Below are 21,404 nucleotides of genomic sequence, written 5' to 3'. Positions count from 1 at the left end.
CCCCCTCTCGCCCCCCGAGTGCACCGCTCTCTTTTACGCGCATCGGCACAGACGGCACCTGTGCGTGTGGTGGCGTGTGCACCTGCAGCTGCACGTACTACGCATGCATTCTCTCTCTCTCTTTCTCTCTCTTTCTCTCTCGTAACGTCGGATAGAGGATGTTGCACGGCGTGTCATCGCGCAACGTGGCGCATCGCGAATGAGCGAGCGAGCGAGCGAGCGAACGGGCTGTATTACAAGCTGCGTGATTAACACGTGATCGACACATCGTCGTCCGAAGGAGAAATATCGACGATAAGGCAATATCGAATCGAAAATCGAAGGACGGAGACGACGAAATAGAGTGGGAAAGCCCGGAAAGTCGGGAAAGGGTATCGTATCTATTAGTCCCGGTCGACAATAGATAAGCCCTAAGCCTTATGAAATTGACCAATCGCAGTCGAATTATAGAAGAAAAGTCAATTATGATTGGTCAATTTCTTACGTCTTAAATTCTTACTGCAGACCCCACTTTAGATTGGTGCAAATAAAATGGCCGTTTTTCGTATTTTCAAGTTCCCGAGTTTGTATTCAGGCGTATAAATAATTTCGGCGCCTTTTTGGCATGATTTTAATGTTTATTAAAAAAAAAAAGAACGAATAGCCTGTTGATCTTCGAAATAATCACCGTCACTTTCCGCACACTTTTGCCATCTTTGGGGCGAATTCCACTTCGGTAAAAGGATGGTGCTTTCGACTCAATGAAATTACTGATGCTCTTTCTGACCTCCTTGGCAGATTGAAAGTGGGAATCCAGTAAGTGAAGATGCCGAAGCAACCGGAACAGGTGATGGTCTGTAAGAGCAAGGTCTAGAAAATAAGCTGCATGCGGGAGAATTTTCCAGCTTAAAGAAAAAGAGACAAGTTCCAGGGTCGCTTTTGCCGCATGTCGCCGCACGTTGTCGTGTAAAATCGTCTGCCTGGTTCCACTGCCGGTAAATAATCTTTTACGCTCGATTTCGTCATTTAGATGAATGAATTGCTTTTGATAACGTTCGGAAATAACAATTCCGCCGGGTTTGAGCAACTCATAATAAATAACATTTTTTAAATCCCACCAAATATATGTACCAACCTCTCATATATTTACGAATATACAACACTTGTTTGTCGTGAATATTCGATTTCGCAATATTTTTTGACGGCTTACCCGGATGAATCCACGATTTTCGTCTTTTGAGATTGCCGTGCAATGCCAATTTTTCATCCCCAGTCATAATTTTATGAAAAGAGTCCTTTTGTTTGAATCGTGACAGCAGGGACATTACCGTGTTATAGCGTTTCATTTTGTTTCACGGGGTGAGCATACGAGGACGGCTTGCCTTTAAAATTCTCCAAAGTTCTCCTTCAAGCATATGGAAACAGCTGGTTGAGTTGCACCAAATTCTTCAGCAAGTAGCACTATATGTCTGCACGTTCAGGTATATAATTAAATAATTCGAAAACGATGCTATAAGGATTATTGACATTTCTGTCACGCATTGTTAGCTCGACGAACTTCTGTATCAAGTATATATTACAGGTTTACATTTACCTTACAAATCCTAGGTTTACGTTTATCTTATAAATCCTTGGTCGAACGTTCGAATCTCCCTAGACACTTCATATCTCACTTGATCCCTCGTGGACACCCTAATATTTCGACGATGTTATCATCGTCTCCCATCGAGCACGCCTACGCACGTGCGCGCACGAGAGTGTGCGACATACATTGACGCGAATGCCCGATGCGAGCGGGCGAGCGCGCGTCACTCTTCTCACGCGCGAGCACGCGCGCGAACGTCCCACGCGACGGCAGGATGGAACGTCGACGAGATTTCGTAACGGAACGCCGGGTTGCTCTCGCATTAACGAGCGCCGGTAATTACACGGAGCCGCCCATCGTTGTCCGGAGAGAGAAGCATCCGGAATCTTCGGGCGACGCGCGATCAACGGTGTCGGCCGTGACGTATGTGCGTGCGCGATGCGCGCACACGTGGAGGCACTCGATTTCGATCCCGACGCCCTTTTCCCTCCGCCGCCCCCGCGCGGCCCCTCGCAGGTGAGACTGCCTACGTAGGGGGTCGAGAGAGAGAGAGCGCGCTCGGGATTTACCTTGGCGCGCGCGGTGTGACGATTAATTAATTACGTTCCAATGTGATTACGCGCGCCAGCCGGTGGTAGAGAGAAGGGGGGGGGGGGACGACCCGTCGTCGCCGGTGCTCGGTCATCTTAACGAGATCGCGAACGTAAACCGCGAAATGTTCGCTCTCGACCGTAGAGCCGTCGCGATATCGCTTGGATTTCCCACCGTTCCTGACGACGATTATCTTAATAACTGATCTAACATATCGGAGGAATGTCGAGTATTTTCTTTCGTTTACTTTTTCTCTCTCTCTCTCTCTCTCTCTTTCTTGCTGTGATTAATATCTCTCTCGCTCTCGTTTTCTTCGAACGATGTCTCGGGGAGGTTAAATTATGTACGCGCTGCAGAACGAACGGCCTCTGTTTGGACGCGCATTCGCGTGCAATGCATTAACATACACGTGCACACATATTTAGAAACGGATTACAGACGCACGTGCGCTCTCGTGCGCCACTAATCCACTTGTGAATATAGATTTCTCAACGTATGAAAATGAGTCAGTGATATTTTATGAGCGTGTGTGATATTTTAACTTACATTTTGCATACGTTGGAACGCGTTCGCGCAAAATCAAATGGAATAGAATCTATTTCATTACCGTTCCAGGATAAATTCTGCGATGGCAACAATTAAGCATCATTGCCAAAATGATATACAGAGTGTCCCAAACTAATCTCCGCGTGGTTTCTGCGATGTGCGAGGTGAAACGGGTGAAACCGAGCAGAAAAGTGATCATTTTGCGAAATTCACAACAGATGAGAAATTAATTTAGTGCGAGCTAATGAGCGCACTAGAAGCGGTACTCCGGATAGTGTATAAGAAAACGACTTACTTCTGAAGATTTAGCAACGATGAGTGTCAACTGATAGCGAGAGATGTGATTCTTTTTCGACGCACAATTCTTTGTCGCACGTCGCCCGCTGTTTACTGCGTTATTCCTGTAGATGCTCATCGGTTGATTCCTGTGGTTTCTAGATCTTCGGAAGTAAGTCATTTTTCTTTGTATAAAATTTGGTCTGCCGTTTCCCGCGTACTCACAAAATAATTAATTCCTCACTAACTATCGTGAATTTTGCAGAATAATACATGATTCTTCTCCTAACTTCACCTGTTCTATTTGCATACCGCGGGAACCGAAGTTAATTTGGAACACCCTGTATAAAAGATGGCCAGGAACTTTCTTATCTTCTCGCATATCTTCGAAAGATGAAAGTATTTTATTAACGACTAAGTGAAATCGTATTTCGAAAATATTCAAGGCGCACGGAGGAAACAAATTTTACAGGAACAGCAAATGCTTGTCAATGTGATGATAGCAAAAAAAAATTTGTTCAGACAACAAAAGATTTGTTTGGACAGCAGAAAGATTTGTTATGAGTATTAATTGCTATTTGCTGGATATACGGACAATAAATAATACTCTTAGCAAATCTTTCTGCTGTCCGAGTAAATTTGCCGTCTAAGAAAATTTTGTCAGAGCCTCACCTCGCCATACGTGCCGGAAATCACGAGATTCGTCGTCCACGGCAGTGCATCGGGGCCGTCTCTCGAGATCGCTCAGGGATCCGTTGAAAAGTTCGCGACGTCGCGTCGACGACGATTTCGTGATCCAGGCCGAGATCCGGCCCGGAGAGATCCGCGCATAGCACAGCCGTGCCCGAGATCCGCGCGTCCTTCATCGACCTTACTGCCCACCACCTGGCGCGTTCGCTCACTCGCTCTCGCGTTCACTTTCACGTTCGGCCGCGCATGTGCATGCGTGCGAGCGAGACGTGATTCTTCATTCGGCGGCTGCCGATCGAATTCTCGCGATCCTATCTCGCGCGACCACGGCCTCGCGCGCCGCAATTAGTCTCGGCGTTCGGAAAGATTTGCAGGTCGCGTTTTGCGAAATGTATGAGTCGCGTGAGAGCGCCTCGGACGTGCCGAGGTGGAATATCGGGATATGTGCTCGTTTACGGTTTAAACGGCATTTCTTTTCCAACGAAGTTAGAGCATTGTGCGATTACAATTGCGAGCCAGTATATGGAAAATAATTGCTGTTGCGAGCCGAAAATTAGTAGTTGATCAAGTTAAAACTCGAGTAAATCTCGATTCAATAGCAATATTATTAACCCTTAGCTGACACACGGGGTTAAAAGTACCCCAGAATGTTTTTGAATAATGAATGCCTTTTTATAGTTGCGCGCCAAATTTGGTTCTGTGGCGTCATCTAGTATTATTCTAAGCTTGACCCAAGGTGTTTGTGCTATAACAGTAGTTTAGTCAAGCGTCATCTGCCGTAGAGAGCACGTTAAAAATCGGGGTTCAAAATACGTGTGTCAGCTAAGGGTTAAGACTGATATAGTATACGTTACATCGATGAGTCAAATATTAGTTTCAGTGCATCGAAAAAAAGTGTTATAATTAAGTAAACGTAATTACCTGTTTATTGGTCTCTTACATCAACGCTTTTATCGATATTTAGTTATATTTAAATCTATTTTAATAGCTTGTAATAAATACTTGAACGCAATGATACTTTTATTTGTAAATGAATTAGTGAATGTAAATATAAAATGATTCTAGAAATTTAAGAGATTCTTACTAAAATTATATAATACTTTTCTTCCATTGAAAACATTTAATAATTTTAAATTTTGATTTTTCTTTCCAGAGAGGATATACTTTCTAGAAATAAATTCTGACATTCTCAATATTATGAATTTGATACTTGCCGGAATTATTTTAACACATACAAGTAATGTCTACTTACGTACGAAAGAAATATTATATCGTACATACTTAATTATATTTCCATTTTTACAGTAAATAAGTTGCCGATGAATATTTAAGTTAATTATTTGGATCAAGTAAATATTACTTGAACAGTAGCACTTATTTTTTCAGTGTAATACTGCGATTGAATCAAGAAGATTTTTCCCAATTACGGTGTTGTTAACTACTTACATTAGTACAACAGCATTTTCGTCCCGTGCAGGAGCGACTCTGAGTCGTAAATCGTTACGGCAAGTACCGAAGTAACGAAACGCTCGATGTCACAAGCGGAACGGAGAGTTCAGGAGAAATGCAAAACACTTTGATCGTACTACAATTAATCTACCAGATAAGAACATGGCGAAAAGGGCCGATATTTAAACCGTACATCACTTCGGCCGCTGTCACTACCAACCACCTGCACAGGCTCGTAAGCCTTACATTTGTGTGATCATTTGATATGTTCCCAGTTTCAGCAGAAAGAAAGAAAAACGGTTCAAACGGTATCACAAACGAGCGTTCACACACGAAAGACACCGTTTACATCAGATAGCCAGAGAGAAACCAGAGGATCAGGTAAGTTTGTGAAACTTAATCGTCATCCCATGAACTCGTGACTTCCCGGACGAAGTCGAGAAGACGGACTCTCGGGCAAAGGAGAGAGAGAGAGAGAGAGAGAGAGACCGAGTGAGTTTTCGCACGTCCTTCGACGACCTTTTTGCTCGCCCTGTACGCGCATCGGCGTGCCGCCGACGGTGGTACCATTCACTTTCACATGGCTCACGCACTCACGCATGCGGACACGCAGGCGGCCGGGCATACGCAGCGAAGCGAGTGCGCGCGTGCGTAGGTATGCGGAGCTATGTCATCCGTCGCGCATACCTACGCGTAAACAAACGCCGGCAATAAAATGCAGGTATGCACGAGCAGCGCGCGAGCCGGTTAATCGCCGCCGCCGCGTTATTGTCGTGCGCGCGTTTATCATCTTAATAACGCATTCTCTTTCCCGCGCTCTCTCGCGTGTAACAGTTTGTCATTCCGGCTCGTTACCTGCGGCGTATTTCCCCGACGCATTCGCCGCCATCGTTGTCACACTGACCACGTCTCGCGCTCGGTGAATCATTCATGGGATTATTCGCGAATTTTTACGAAATTTTACGGAATTTTTACGGAATTTCGTCGATCCTCCAATCCAGACCCTCGCGATCGGGGAGAAGCGAAATATCTTTGACGTCGCGTAACATACTGAAATGTGTACGAAGGGGGGGGGGGATAATGTTATCGCGACAAATTTGCATAATGGAAGAAGCGAAAAGTATTCTTGCATCAATAAAATCGTTCAAGTTTATTCTATAGCACAGAGAAACCTCTTTGAACGTCTAGTATCATCTGAGATCTTCTCGATTTCAATCGTTCGAGTGCTTTCGAAATTTCTTCCAGTGAAATTCCACTCGAAGTAGACCGACAGTCGAGTGTTTTGTCACACATATAGAGTGAATTCAGCTATTCTGAATCGCGCGTCGACTAATTGATCTCATTTGAAATTGAAAAGCGAACAGGATGCGCTCCCCTGAGCGTCACGAGAACAAATTTACTTCGTTTTTGATCAGTTGGAACGTACGAATGAAGAAATCGGCAACCGCGTGAGCTGCGGCTTACCAGGTTTCGAGAGAGACACGCATATCGCAAACAGTAACATATTTTGGCCTGGGTCTTCTTAAATTATATATAAAGCATAATTAATATACAGCATGACGTATTATCAATCGCACCTATGTAATATGACAAGTGATTACGAGCAAAGAGCCACTGAAACGCGGTTGGAAAGGACATGTTGAAAATTCCAATTATCTTCGGTAATGAAATCATCAGGGAGAAGTTACGCCTTTGTACAATCAATGGGAAATCAGCGCGGCGATCAGCGTGTGAAACACGTTCGTTCGTCGTCATTCCGAGCGGTGTCTCTTCGAATGAATTTTCCCTCCGCACGAGCGAGATCCTCCCGCGAGAAATTCACCAACTATAACAGCATCAGACAGTCGAGGGTTTTTCTCGCCGCGATGTCAGCGTAGAATGTCTATGACACTATTACACGTGCATATTTAACGAGCTCGCCGCTACCATCGCCGTTCGATACGATGCAGCGGTTGATGGCCTGCTTTAACGGGTGGCGACGTTTTAATCCCGCGATGATGCAACGACGACGCGGGATGATTTGTACACCTCGAGTCGCCTCGCGGACACGGGATTCAGATTTGAGTTGTTAGAGTTGGCCGATACAGTATCTATACATAGAGAAATAAGGATTTATCCCCTTCGAATTTCTGGCAAACCTTATTTTCTGGAAAAAAAAACCCCTATTTCCTTATGTATCGATACCGTATCGCCCAACTCTAACCTCAAATCTGAATCCCGTGTCGTCGTCGTCGTCGTCTTTATCGCTCGCATTTTGCAATCACTCGGCGACGCGTCCGCTACGCCCGTCCTCGATGCTTAATTGACGGTTGACAGCTGCAGAACAGATGCGTCGCCAATGCTCGGTTAACTTTCTTCTTCTTGTCTCTCTCTCTCTCTCTCTCTCGTAATAATCGTCATCGTCGTCGCGGCGCTATCACGTTCTCCCGTGAGCCCCTAAGTCTGCCGCGAGTTCAAGTCGAGCGATTGGTCGTCCCGTCTAAGTTATTTTCGGCCGACCAAGGTCGCCGCCTTGAATGGCCACCACCGAATTAGCATAATTCTCGAAATCGTGGCCGCCGGCATCGGCGATTCACTTCGGGAATCTTTGTCGATTCCCCGAGGACGAGGACGAGAACTGTCGCACCGCGGCGAGAAGAAGAAATAGGGATAGATGTCACTTATAAATAATGCACTGGGAACGACGTACGGTGGGAACGCTCGGAGTGAACATTCGGATGTGATGTTCCGATGATGAAATTCATTAGAAAAAAGAAAGAAGAAAAAGCAATGATGTGCATAAACGTCTCGCCTCGACGAGAGACGACGACATCAGGCGCTTTTGCAAAAAACCTGTCTCGTGTTTTAAATATTTCTTTGCGTTTGAGTTCTAAGACGACACGTAACATTGAGGATGTAGACAGGATTCGCAGGATTATAACTCTGCTTTTTTCTCTTTCTTCCTCGCTACCGGTCGTCCTTAAAGTGTTCGGTACTCTGCAGAGTGCCAGATTTTCAGTGGCGGTGTTGAGTGAACCTTTCGTAAGTTTATTATTTACTGAAAAAATGTTTCCCTTTACCTTGATTTGACTGTCTGAGTAATAAATATTACTCTTTAAGCGAAATTAAGACAAATATATGTACAATATTAAAACAGGCAGGTGTTATTTATTTTCTATTTTTCTTATTAGTGCTTTATTTATACGTCAGTTGATCTAAGTGCACACATAACAGAAAGTGGTATATAAACATTTAAATATATGTATATATATGAATATATATATATATATATATATATTCACATTTAAATATATGTATATATATATATATTCACATTTAAATATATGTATATATATGAATATATATATATATATATATATTCATATATGTACATATATTTAAATGTTTATATACCACTTTCTGTTTACGTTTAATTTCTAGTTTTTAAACTACATTTTTAGGATTTTAACGGGAAACTTTTTTAATATTAAGAACTATTAGATAGACATTGCACAGAATCTCAAACTTATTCAGCGTCTTGTTTTAAAAATATAGGATATATATAAAATCCTAAAAATGTAGTTTAAAAACTAGAAATTAAACGTAGAACCTTAATATGAAAGAACACGTATAAAAAATGTCAACTTTAGTTGCAAATGTCTCAGCTTTTGAACGATCAGTCAGTTTTCTAATTTTATATACGTATAAATAGTATTTCCCTCAGCACGCAGTTAAAATTTAAGAAGAGGATTCTAGGAAATAGTTTTACGAACCAACTACCTTAAACATATCGCTGCCGAGAAATCGACGCGATTTTCGGTCAAGGATCGCCTATTTTCGTGCGAACCCTTTTAACTTATTCCCAGCGGCCCTTTCCAGGCCAAGTTCGATTTAAGTGTTCTGTGAATTGGCCGTTTCCAACGCGATCCGATCTCATTTGTAGATCGGGGCGCGATAACCCGCAACCTGTTGCTCTGATCAACAATAATATGCCGCATTGTCGGGAACGAGGTTGCTATTTTATACAACTGAGCCTTCGTTCCTTTACTTCGCGCTTAATTATTATTACTTTAGCCGGTGGTTCGATCAAACAATTGATCGTGGTATCGTTGGTAGAAACTAAACTACCGGAATGCCAAACAAAACGGGGATCTTTCCGACGCCAGGAATTTACATTATTTAACATTTCATCGTCCGGAAGCCTGATGATAGGTTTTATACATTTGGTATGTACAGTTCAAACGCTTTTTTCGCGATATAATTTGGAACGTAGCCGACGTCCGGTAGAATTTATTATTGAACAATTCCCGAACATTAAGATCCCTCATTAGACCTCGGCTGTATTATCACGTAACCAAATAAAAAGACGGTAAATAAAGGCGACTAAATCAAACGACGAGAATCTATCCATCCATCGTTGAATAAAAGCCGCTAAAATTTGCTACTCGTCTTCCATCTGTAAAATTAACTCTCGAAACGATCCCCTCCCTCCGATGAGACCGAATGTCGGGAATCACGTTTCACTGCTCTAAATGTTCTTTTTCACGCGGAACAGAACGACAAAATCCTTCCGTCGGCTTCCCAAACGAAACGTTCGCGGCGGTATCGTCATTCAATAATACGCGTATTTTTCGTTGCAAAACGCCGATTTATTACGTTCGTCCGTCCGTCCGTACGTTGGCGAGCGAGCGAGCGAGCAGAGGCGGGCAGGTATTTCGAGAGAGAGCCGAAAGAGAAGGCGGTTATTCGCGATCGATTAACGCGCCGCGTGTTCTCGTATGCGCCGGGGCATAATTCTTTCATTACGCAAACGCTTCGCGCCGAAAGTTCTCGCGCGAAATCGCTTTGCACCTTAACTGACTGCTCGCGCCACGATGACATTCGCGAACGTTCGCTCGCGCACCACGAAAGGTCAAGGATATACGTAATAGTATCGTTTATAAACGAAATACACCGTGCACCGAAAAGCACCCCCTCCCTCGCCGGAAAAGGCAGGAAACGCGGCCTTTCATCGCCCTGCGGCGATATTATTACAGATGCGAATGTAAAATGGAAACACAGATACACACGCGAAGAAAGTGTAAAGATATAAATATGAGCGCACAAGGGAACAGAATAAATATAAGGATAAATATAAATGTGCTAATATACGTTATAAAATAGGGATGGACGATACTTTCTTGCTTTGGTCGCGACGCGAAAATAATTTGCCGACCGTCAGCTCCATAGCTCACAACAAAAACCACTAACGAGCGCGATTTAATGACTCTAATTATTTATTACTCGTTCTTATTACATTATTTTTCCCAACCGTCGATTCATCGAGAAAAAATATCAAACAAGCGCCAGCTTGGCAATTAATATCTATTATTTGTTCTTATTATGTTATATCTCACTCGTTGTTATTATATAACATAAATCCACGTGTGTGCGTGATGACAAATCCGAGAAAAAAAGCGAAAAGAGGAGGGAGCAAAGTGCGCCGGCAGTTCTCGCCATGTATTGTTTTGCTCAAAGCGTGCAACTGCACTCGCGCCGTACATACCGGTCGCTCGCGTAAAAATTCTAACCTACATCGCGACGGCGAACGCGTGTCGAGCAACGTGACTTCTAGCTCGCCGTGCCACGGCGATCGCTGCCCCCCCCCCCTTCCGCCGCGCAATAGTTGTGTTGATCCGCAGATCGTCGGAAACACCACGGGCGCGATGTTACGGTTCATATGCACCGCTCGGTGGAAACGTGCCGTTTAACGGTACGTTTGCTCATAGATACCGGTAGGTGTGATAATTGCTACACCATGGCTCGCGTGGGAGTGTTTACATGTTTAATGCGCATGATTTTTATCGAATATGAAATAAGAGCTAATAATATAAGAGCTGATAATTATTCTCGGAGGCCTCTAGATTTATAGATCAGGAGAAACGTTAACAGATTAATTGAAAAACCACGTGCCGTTGGCGGCGTCATTCGTTTCATCGCCTAATAAAAAGCACTCTATTTTTTTAGCTGACATTATATTTGTCTTAACCGTTTGAGTCCCAAGCAGCGCGATCGCGCTGTTGAGATTTAATGTCGAGAAAACCCAGCACATTTCGAGCATTGTGGACAACTGACGGTGCGTTACCGATTGTCGAAGTCGCAAGCTCAGATTTACTGACGCAAGTACATCACACAGCTCCTTTTAATGTAAATAGTACATTTTACAATATGTAGAATAATACTATAATAATGCAATAATACGTTCCAAAATAAAAATTTTTATTTCACTGTTATCTTCTCAATAATTTTTATCGGACAAAACTTGAAATATTTATAAATTTACAGTACGCATATGTAATAATACAGATGTATTTTATAAAATAACGAATTACAAATTAACAATATTTTTGTGTTATGAACAAACAATTTAAATGGAGAGTAACACTTATAATTTGTAACATCGGTGTTTATCAAAACATATTGGATGAATTCCTTTTTTACATCGCACGCAAATTAAATGTGATCTTTTTATTGCATTTTTTGTGCTGCAGACTACGCATTGTCGCAAGTTACGATGTGGCAAATTTTTGGGGATACATAAAATTTAGAAAAGTTAAACAGTAAATCTAGAAAAGTTAAACAGTAAATCTAGATTAATTTTTTACTTACTTTTTGCGTTGCTTCGTCTAATCATTTTGAAACACACAATTATTAACAATGAGAAACACTTACGGAAGAATACGTCCCGATCACTTTGCAAACTGCAATAAATGTGACGGAGCGATGAGAAAAAGACGAGAATCACGTTACCTAACACATACAAGAAGTGCTATCGCGCCGCTTGTTATTTCTCGACATAAAAAAAACAAGCGCTATCACGCTGCTTGGGTCTTTTCGTACTCGTTTAGTAAAAGCGCGGTTGCGCTGTTTGGGATTCTTCGACAGTGTTTTTTCAATACCCCCCGGGACTCAAACGGTTAATATTTGCACTATTTTAGATGAATAAAAATAATAGGAATTATTCTGCTGTGCACATTTCGAATTATACAAAGTTAAATAATAGCATTGTATTTTTCTAATGTATGATCCCCCTGTAGATTCAATAACAGATAAATAGATAAATAAATTTAATACAATTTTTGTTTAGGTTTTCATGTAACGAAGTAATTATTCAATAAATCAATAATTCAAGTTAAGTTTGAAAAATCTTCGTAAAAATTTGCTTTGTAGAAACTGTCTTTCTGAGTTTGTACTGAGTTCTTAGTTTGCATCTATTTTCTAACAAGCAAGTTAATATCTACATAAAAAATTCACGGTTATATTCATTATTGTTGTTTCTTTTGAAAGTTTTGCTTTGAATAAGTATAAATAAATTTATAAATAATATTATAAATAACGATATGATAAATAAATTTATAATAAAACACCATGTTTCTCTAAACAGATTCAATTTTTTAATATATTTTATAATGAGACCACATTACCACCCATGTACCTCTTCGACCCATTATACAATGTCATCACATTTTTATAAAACAGCGTCATAAATATTTCATAACTTTGAGTTTAGAATCCATTGAAGAACACTTTGACGAATGTAATTGTTAAGTTTTCAATCTAAAATACCGATTATCGACAAGGTTATTATACAAAACATTAACGGGATGCCATACCTTTTTTCACTAATATATTTTCATAACATACCCTGACTGAAACAATATTTTTTAATAACATTATATTCGTCAAAAAGAGTTAAAACGAGCAAAGAAGAAGGGTAACGTTAATATTAATATTATAATGAATCCGAGAAATTAGGAACAATGTTTGGTATATTGCAAAAATTTATTATTAAAGTTTATTGTCACTTAAAAATTTATTATTAAAGTTTCCGTGGTTGGGCAACGTAAAATAATTATATTCGAAACGATCAATCTACGATGGTTTTCACAAGTCTGTTGACAGTTTTCGCGATTAAACATGAAACATTCGCGCGAGTTTGAGCCAAGAAGCACGCGAGGTCTCCTAATGACACGATACGACGGGATTCTCTGGCAACGTTGCGCGGATTCAGCGGTGCTCTCGCAGCGGGCTTTCGCGATCTCCCACGGGAGACACGGCCGGAAAGTACGTTTTACAATTCTAGAAATATCGCGGCCGGCGCACAGTTAAATCCGGCAGAGCCGGCCCAGATTTCGCCGAAACGAACCTTGACCCCGCCGAAAAATCGAAAGTCGAACGGCGGGGCAGTCTCGAGCGGCAGTCTCGTGTTCAGCTCGACCATAAATTTCGCGCTGCTCACTTCACTTGGAAAAGAGCTTCGAATTTTCATCGAATTGCGGGAAATGCGCGATTTACTTCGCGCGAAGATGCCCCGAACAATCGATACTCGTGGATTCACCAGAAAATAGAATTTCTCTCTCTACCTTTTACTTATCATTGTTTTCTTTCAAGGATCAATCGCCGATAAAAGTCTGAACGACGAGAGATGAACGATCGTTACAAGCGGCGTCAACAATCTCGTGCGAATGAAAGGCGACGGTCCGGAGTTTTTCGCGGTGAATCACGTGCCCCCGGTAATAAGATCGCAGTACCATTTTCCACGATCGTTCGCGCGTGCATTCATTGCCGACAGCCGAGGACGACGAAGCGCCAAGGTGACTCTCACTTTTTCCCCAAACGACACTGAAGCGATAGGATTATCAACCTCGAACTCGCTGACGCGACGAATCGCCAATAAAAAAGAGAAACGCGAGAGAAGCGCCGTTGGGTGGAAAAAAATCTCACGAGACAGGAAGGTCTGTCGACCGCTCGATGCTTATTATCATTATTACCGTACGAGCAAGCCAACTCAATCCGATGATTATTCACATTTTTTACATACTGATTAGAAAACGATTTATGCAATATTATATAATATGCATCTTGAATGTATATCTTTTACATACATTTAGCTTTTAGAAGAAAAAAATATAGCTTTATACATATTTAAACACGGAAAGAAAAATTGCTACGTTCAAGTAAATATTTTTGCTAAGGAGTATTAGAGTAATTTATTTTATTTGGATTAATTATCGGTTCATTCCATGTCAATTTATCCGGAAAAATCTGAAAATGTCACCTTGTCGGGGATTTTGCTAAAAACAAAACTTGTTGAATTGTATTATGAGCATACCGATGAACATTCCTAAAACTTCAATCAATTTTGTCAATTAGTTGCAGAGTCATGGCTGTTGGAAGTTTCATGCACAAATTTTAAAAAACCACTAGTTAAGAAAATGTGCTACATTTTCTATAGTTTGTCAGACAGACATTTGATTTTTGCAACATTAAATAGCAGAATTTTATTATTTAGATGTGTATATAATGTGTTAATATCGTGATTTAGTATCACAATGTACCTGTATGTATATGAATATTGATGAGCAATTTCATCTATTTTTTATTAATATTGCCAAACCTTGAAATGCCAGGAAACTTCTAGGAAATAATCATAGAGTAATAAGGATATAACAGAAAAAAAAACTGTGATAAATGACAGACAGTGTTGGAATCGCCTTATTTAAGACGGATAAAGAAATGTCCATTTTTCTCAACATAGTTCTATGTACTATTATTTTTCGTTTTGTTGTAATTTTTTTAAGTGTATTATATTTCAAGGTCATCGAAATTTTCACGATTTTCACATCATAAGAAATATTGCTAAGACACTTTCAAAGTTCACAAGCGTGCAGTTACATCAGGCGAGTAAATGTTTCAACCGATTACAGTGAATCTGTTCCCGTGATGATGCAATACACATCAGGTTCTCTCTTCAGTTTCGAGTGAATATATTCACTCGATGATTCAGAGTGTAGAATTCACTCCGTTCGAGTAAAAAAATGACTCGAATCAGTGAGCTTCGACTGTCGCTTTATTTGTTGAGTGAAATTTCGCCCCAAGAAATTTAGAGAATAAAATGAATCTCTCTCGTCGGTAGAATATTTTGAAAAGAAACATTCCCAAACGACGACGACGAAGAAAGAGCAAAGTCGCCTCGTTTGTCACCAAGTCCTTGCCATCTCATTCGAATCTAACGGTTGTCGGAAAAACGTTAAGCATGCAGGCAGAAACAAGATGTTCCCTCTGTGTGAATTGCGTCGCTATTCTTTCGTCTTATCGCGAAACATACGGTTTTATCGTTGAAATTTTCCACCGTGCTTGCTCGCTTGCTCGCTCGCGGGAGAAAGACGTCTCTAATAAGGCATCCTAAACTATTATCTCACGGCGGGCGCGGACGAACGTCACGTTATAGATACACCACGATATACACAAGAAAAGGCACTTAAGATATAAGCAGTATGCGAATTAACCAATCGATTATTAAAGTTGATCGTTTCTCGACTGTAAGGAACGTAATCGACCATGATTGTTTAATTTTCTTATCGTTTAAGTCTTATTGCTTACGTTTATTTGTATGTCATGGACTCTTAGGCGAAAATTTAAGCTGATGAATCAACCAAGATAATGCTTTAGATTAATGTATTTTAGTTCTCTCTCTCTCTCTCTCTCTCTCTCTCTCTCTCTGACATTAAATTTGATCGTAAACAGAAGGAACTAGAATCGTTATACTTAAAATCATTGTAATCCTACCATTATAATTAGAGTTACTTATGCGATTTTCAATCTTGTGGATAAAGCACAAAGCTGAAAATTGTGTACATAGTAAAAAATTAATCTTGAATCAAAAATAGATATTCTCCTATACAAGCAAGAATACTATAATCTTAAGAAATGTTTAGCCTTGATTTGACTGAATTCGTATTGATGCAAGAATTACTTGAAGTTGATTCAAGACTACAAATATTCTGAGAATATTATAATATTCTTGTTTACATATAAGAATATCTATTTTTAATTTTAAGAATATCTATTTTTAATTTTACTAATTCTTTTTCTCTGTGCAATTTTCTGTCTAAGGAACGGTGTGACATACTGGACTACCCAAACCTAAAACAATATCTTCATCGATTCTTCAGCTTAAGTTTGCGTTTTATGTTTGCAATTACGTTGTTTACAAAAGCTAATTACCGCCGGCGGCGCCGTATGTTCTCGATCTTGTCGTTCGGTCGTCACATCGCCGACGATCGCGACGTGACAAACAGGGAAAAGGGACGATGGGACCACCGAATTCGGTCGGTTCGCCGAAACTTAACTCGAACATCGGCGAGACGAGCGCGTAAGAGACGCGCGGGAGACAGCCGCGACAGCGCGCGCTCAACGGCGATAATAAATAGCCGATATGACAGGCGGCTCGGAGGAGAGTACAACGTATAAATATCACGTCCACCACGCTGTCACGGAGTTATTGCTGCTCATATCGAATTCCATTGATGTCATCGCCAGGCTTCTATTTTCGAGGGCCATGCCGTTTAGGCTAGCCGATTGCGTACGCGCGCACACAAACACAAAGAGGTGTAAATCGGACCATGTAACGCGGTACACCTTGAGTAATGTTAGTGCCGGCGGTAGTTAAACTTTCAAGTCCCATAAGAAAGAGGAAAAAAGGTTTGTAACTGGTATTTCGGAAACGTCTCAACGTCAGCTGTAAGAACATGCTGTGAAAGATAAGGGGTTCCATTTGAGACTTTTAAGTTGACCTTGATAACACTTCTCAAGGTCATCGCAAGGTCAAACAAATATCTATAATACATTATCTATACCCCCATGGTATCCTACAACTTTTGTATAAAATATTTTTTTTTAAATGCGTATTTTTCGAAAAAAAAGCCCGAGAAAATTAAAATGGGATACTCTGTTTACATATATATGTATATGCATATAATAATAATATTCCTGCTACGAAACTCTCTCTCTCTCTCTCTCTCTCTCTCTCTCTCTCTCTCTCTCTCTTAGCGATTCCGGATAACAGATGCCAAGAAAATTGGTTAAAATTAAATGTTTTTCAAATTCGCCACCAACATCAGACGCCAATGCAAGTACTATGAGAAAAGCGGTGACGACGGGCAATCTTGTAAAGTAGCCAAGATGAAAGTACAACAACATGTACATCACTCCCTCCAAGCTTATGGATCCGTACAAATAGGGCATGTTCAACTTGAAAACGTCACAAGTGTAAAGCAAGAGTATTTTGTAATTTAGCGCAGGTGAAAAATAACGCAAATCCTTGTAGAGGCATATGAACATGTGCTCCCACTCCGGTGTCACTGACGGCTTTAACCAGAACTCGATGGAGTCCTTAACATGCTCCCGCACTTCCTGCAGGCCACGGCAGAAATTTTAGCTATCTTCGATACCCAGAAGACAGCCCAGCCCGCGCCACATGTGGCAGAAAGCTTCCAGGTCTTCGTCGCAGACATTGCACACGCCGAACTTTTCCGGGCCGAGCATTATCACACCTATGAAACCCACACTGCATACAGGACGTGTCGGCTTGATTGAGACTCCTCGTCCTGATCATCCTGAATGGACATTGAAGACCTCTCGCTGCCGGACACGAATCTCCGCAAGCATCTCTTGCATCGGACAGTAAACTTCCGGGATCCGAGAGCTCGCATCGATTTGTTCATAGTCGTTGCTCCAGCTCATCGCCAGGTGCATTTTGCGTACTACTTGGAGGTCGGCCCGCGTTTCTTGGGTCCTCCATGTACCAATTGTTCATGTGAAATACAGTCGATAAGTACCGCTTGAAGGCGCGATACGTCGTATCGGATTTTTGGCTGAGGATCATTGTTTCCAGCCCATCCTCGAAATTGAATATGTAAAAAAGAGATGTCAGTTGGGCCAAGCATCTGCATCTGCAGGCGAAATATTTCTGGGTGAACTTCTGCCCATGACGAAATTTATCCGTATCCAGCCAGTCCGGCCTCTCGATCGGCCATAGTCTTCATCTTTGAAGACGCCGGGCAGAACAAATTTTAGGAACGCGGGTATATTTGGGAAGTATTTGCCGACGTTTTTCGTCAGATGGTTATGTTGTTGTTTGACTGTCCATCGATCGAAATCATATTAAGACGTCGTTCAACCAGTTACCCCTCCCCCCCTCACTTAATACCAAATGAATGATAAAGATATATAATTATGCGATATTTATACGCTCTTCGAAAATAAAACGAAAAAATTTTGCGCTCTCTTAGTTACGATAGAAAACGGATTTTAAAGTGGGGGGGAGGGGGGCTAGATGGGCAAGACTAGCCAGCTCCCCCGCCAATAATTAACTAATTATTCAGTTAAATAGATATGTAGGAATTATGCGCTAATTATGTGTTCTTATTATCAGGTAATATCAATTTTTGCACTACAGCCCTTAAAGAACTTCTTCTCTCTTAATGCCAAAAACATAATTGCCATTAAATTCTCTTAAAATGAAAGAGATCGATAAAGCAATTATATACGATAAATCTACGATTTATGCGCTCTTATATCCAGGCAATTTTGATGATTGCGCTGCAGCCCTTAAGGGACTTTTTAGTATTTCGTATATTTTAGTATATTTAGTATTTATATTCATGTTAAGACCTTTACATGTGACAAATTTTTAATAATGATCCCAGAAGAAAATTGACCAATGACAGTCGGTTTATCTTTGATCGTAAGAAGAATAGTAAATTACGACTAGTGAATTTTCTTATAGATTTATGATTACGACTAAAAACTTCTTACCTACAAAAGCCTTTAACGCGTCAACAGTCAAAGCGCAAGAAGCATCGACGCACGCTTGTAAGACAAATAAGCATTATCGATGCAAAGTATGTCGAGAAATCAATATTAGCTGAGGATAAAGAGAGAGAATACAAGACTCGGAAAAACATCTATGGATATCTTCATCTATAAGAGAGGAAACACGGTATATCCTCAGAAAAATGTGCCAGAATTCGACATTTTGTAAATACTTTTCACAGATAAAGACATTCTAATGACAAATCAGTCACCATTTTTTATTAAAAAGTCGGAAATGATTAGACTCTTGTTTGAGGGACTCTGTGCCCACTGATCCTTGTGCACTTCGCGAGGAACAAACAAGATACCCCTAAGACCTCCCACTATCGCAAATCGAATTCACACTAATAATAAAAATTTAGTGCTATTTGTGTACTAATTAGTTGTCCCAATCGTGATTTCGTTGCTCCAGCCCATTAAGGGACCCTCCCCCATAACGAAAAAATTATTTAGGATGGTCGTACGAAAAAAACAATTATATTTGGGAATTTATTGCTCTATAGTCTGAAAAAAATTCAGAAAAATAACGTTTTACCGTTAATACTATCACGTGCCAAAAACGTCAGGTATTTCGCAAAAAACATCGTATTTATCCACTTTCTTTTGGCTATTTTAGAGCAACAAAATAGCAACAAATTCCCATATAATTGTTTTCTTCGTACGACCATCATAAATCATTTTTTCATTATGGGGGAGAATCCAGCTTAACCCATTAACTGCCAAATTTCTTTTTTGAAATTTTTGGCCGGATAAGTTATATATATGCACAAAAAGTTGTGTAACAGTATAATTATATTCAAATTATGTTTTGTTTTGAGACCCAAATGGGGATCATGGCAGCTAATGGGTTAATGTCTACCTGGCTCCACCCATTTTAAACGCTATTTCCTGCCAAACGGCTGGAACAACAAAATCCCGATTAGGGCAAATAATTAGCACATAAATAGCACTAAATTTGTTTGTTAGTGCGAAATCAATTTGCAATGGTGAGGGGTTAGCTTAATAGGGGTAAACAAGATCCGTGGTCGACTAGCACACGACGAATTACCAATAAAAGAGGGAGAAGCGCAGCTCGATGAAAAAACATGTTAGATGGGAAGAATCTCTCGACCGTTCAGCTTAATATCACTAACCAAATAAATTGACTCAATCCGACGGAAGGGGAGTAAAAAAAAAGGTCCGGACGATATTTAGTCAATAACAAATAGGAGGGAGTCAACAAGAGCTTATGCACAAACGTTGTAGACGTACAACATGGTAACAAATATCGTTTATTACCGACTGATCGGATAGATTCGATTTTCCATTTTCTCGATAATCGTTGATAGATTGATCGAACTTTTGATGAATCTGGAGAAAAAATGATTACTTTTACTTTTAGATTTAATTCTATTAATTCCTATTCTACAAGAATTGTGCACAAATTCAAATTCAAAATGCTACTGCATATTGTTTACGAAATGTATCATTTTCAGACCTTAATAGGTGCAATTCGCGCGATTGGCAATGTGTTTAATCTGTATAAGTGAATCTTTTAACTGATTAGAAACAAAAGTAAATTTGTTCTCGTAATTGGGAAGCGTATCAGATACACTTTTCAATTTCGAATGAGATTATTTACTCAATGCTCAGTGGAAGAATTCACTCTGTATGAAAGATAAGTCACATTCGACTTGGCTATCAGTCCATCCTTCGAGTAGAATTTCACTTGAAGAAATTTAGAGAATATTTGAGCGATTGAAAACGAAAAGATTTCAGGACGGTATCAGTTATTCAAAGAGAGAAAAAGAGATACTCTTTTGCGCGATTAGCAATGTGTTAAAAAAAATTTGTCACTCTGAGAGTAACACCCGCGATCTGACCGCTGAAGTAAATTATCATGAGTCTCTCAGACCTGCATCATGACACAATGGCAAAAATTGCGTAGTTTTTTGCATTTCTCGGTTTTCTATGTTTTATTAAATTTATTTTATATGAAACGTTTACGTTATTTTACATGAAACGTGGAGAAGGTGGTGAACGATTAAGAAAATGCTGAAAATATAGGCGTGTCAATCCTGACATAATGTAACTGTTCAAGTCAACTTTAAGGTTCAGAGTCCGGATGTTTTGCATTATTAATCCGATAATTATTCGTTCGTGATCGCCGGCGATGCGAACTCATACATAATCACACACAATCGTAGAATGAAATGCTTCGATGAAGCTTCGAAAACAAACAAATAGGGAGGGGCGGGAGGGGGGGAGGATTTCATCGGCGAAATATTTCCAATAAAACAGTTTACGACCGCCGAAGCCATCAAAGTCGCCTCATCGTGAGCCCCACGCCTCGCGACACGGTTCGGTGCACACGACGGCGATTGCAACGGAGGCGGCGGTGACTGATATTATTTAGACGAGACCGACCTCCGCGTTAATATGAGCCAGCGATAGCGCGACTACCTCCGGCACACAGATAATAATCTGCCGTTTTCGCGGGGAGGTGTGCACGAATATACGCCACGGCGTCGTGAGAAATCGGAACGTAACGTATTTCGGTATTTCGGGCAGATAGCGCGAACAGGCGGGCATAATTTTACTGGAGAGCAGCGGCGAGAAGAGCGGAAGTTCAATT

The 21,404-nt window shown here is 40.8% G+C and overlaps 1 protein-coding gene across 2 annotated transcripts in view; it reads right to left on the bottom strand.

The window, feature by feature from the left end:
* The window catches only part of LOC106749933 (hairy and enhancer of split-related protein HELT), an 87,345-nt gene that overhangs the window by 56,105 nt on the left and 9,836 nt on the right, over positions 1 to 21,404 (bottom strand). The window contains exon 1 of one of the 2 annotated variants that reach the window (XM_014629904.1): positions 3,650 to 3,869. The exons of the other annotated variant lie outside the window; for it this stretch is intronic. Coding sequence (XP_014485390.1) covers positions 3,650 to 3,657 — 8 coding nt within the window. The 5' untranslated portion in view covers positions 3,658 to 3,869. Of the gene's footprint in view, positions 1 to 3,649; positions 3,870 to 21,404 lie in introns of those variants that run through there. 2 annotated transcript variants of the gene reach the window in all.

The sequence above is a fragment of the Dinoponera quadriceps genome, unplaced genomic scaffold (genome assembly GCF_001313825.1).
Source record: "Dinoponera quadriceps isolate SergipeBrazil2010 unplaced genomic scaffold, ASM131382v1 scaffold4187, whole genome shotgun sequence".
Lineage (NCBI taxonomy): Eukaryota > Metazoa > Arthropoda > Insecta > Hymenoptera > Formicidae > Dinoponera > Dinoponera quadriceps.
The sequence above is the reverse complement of the archived record's forward strand: the minus strand, read 5'-3'. Positions and strand labels throughout refer to the sequence as shown.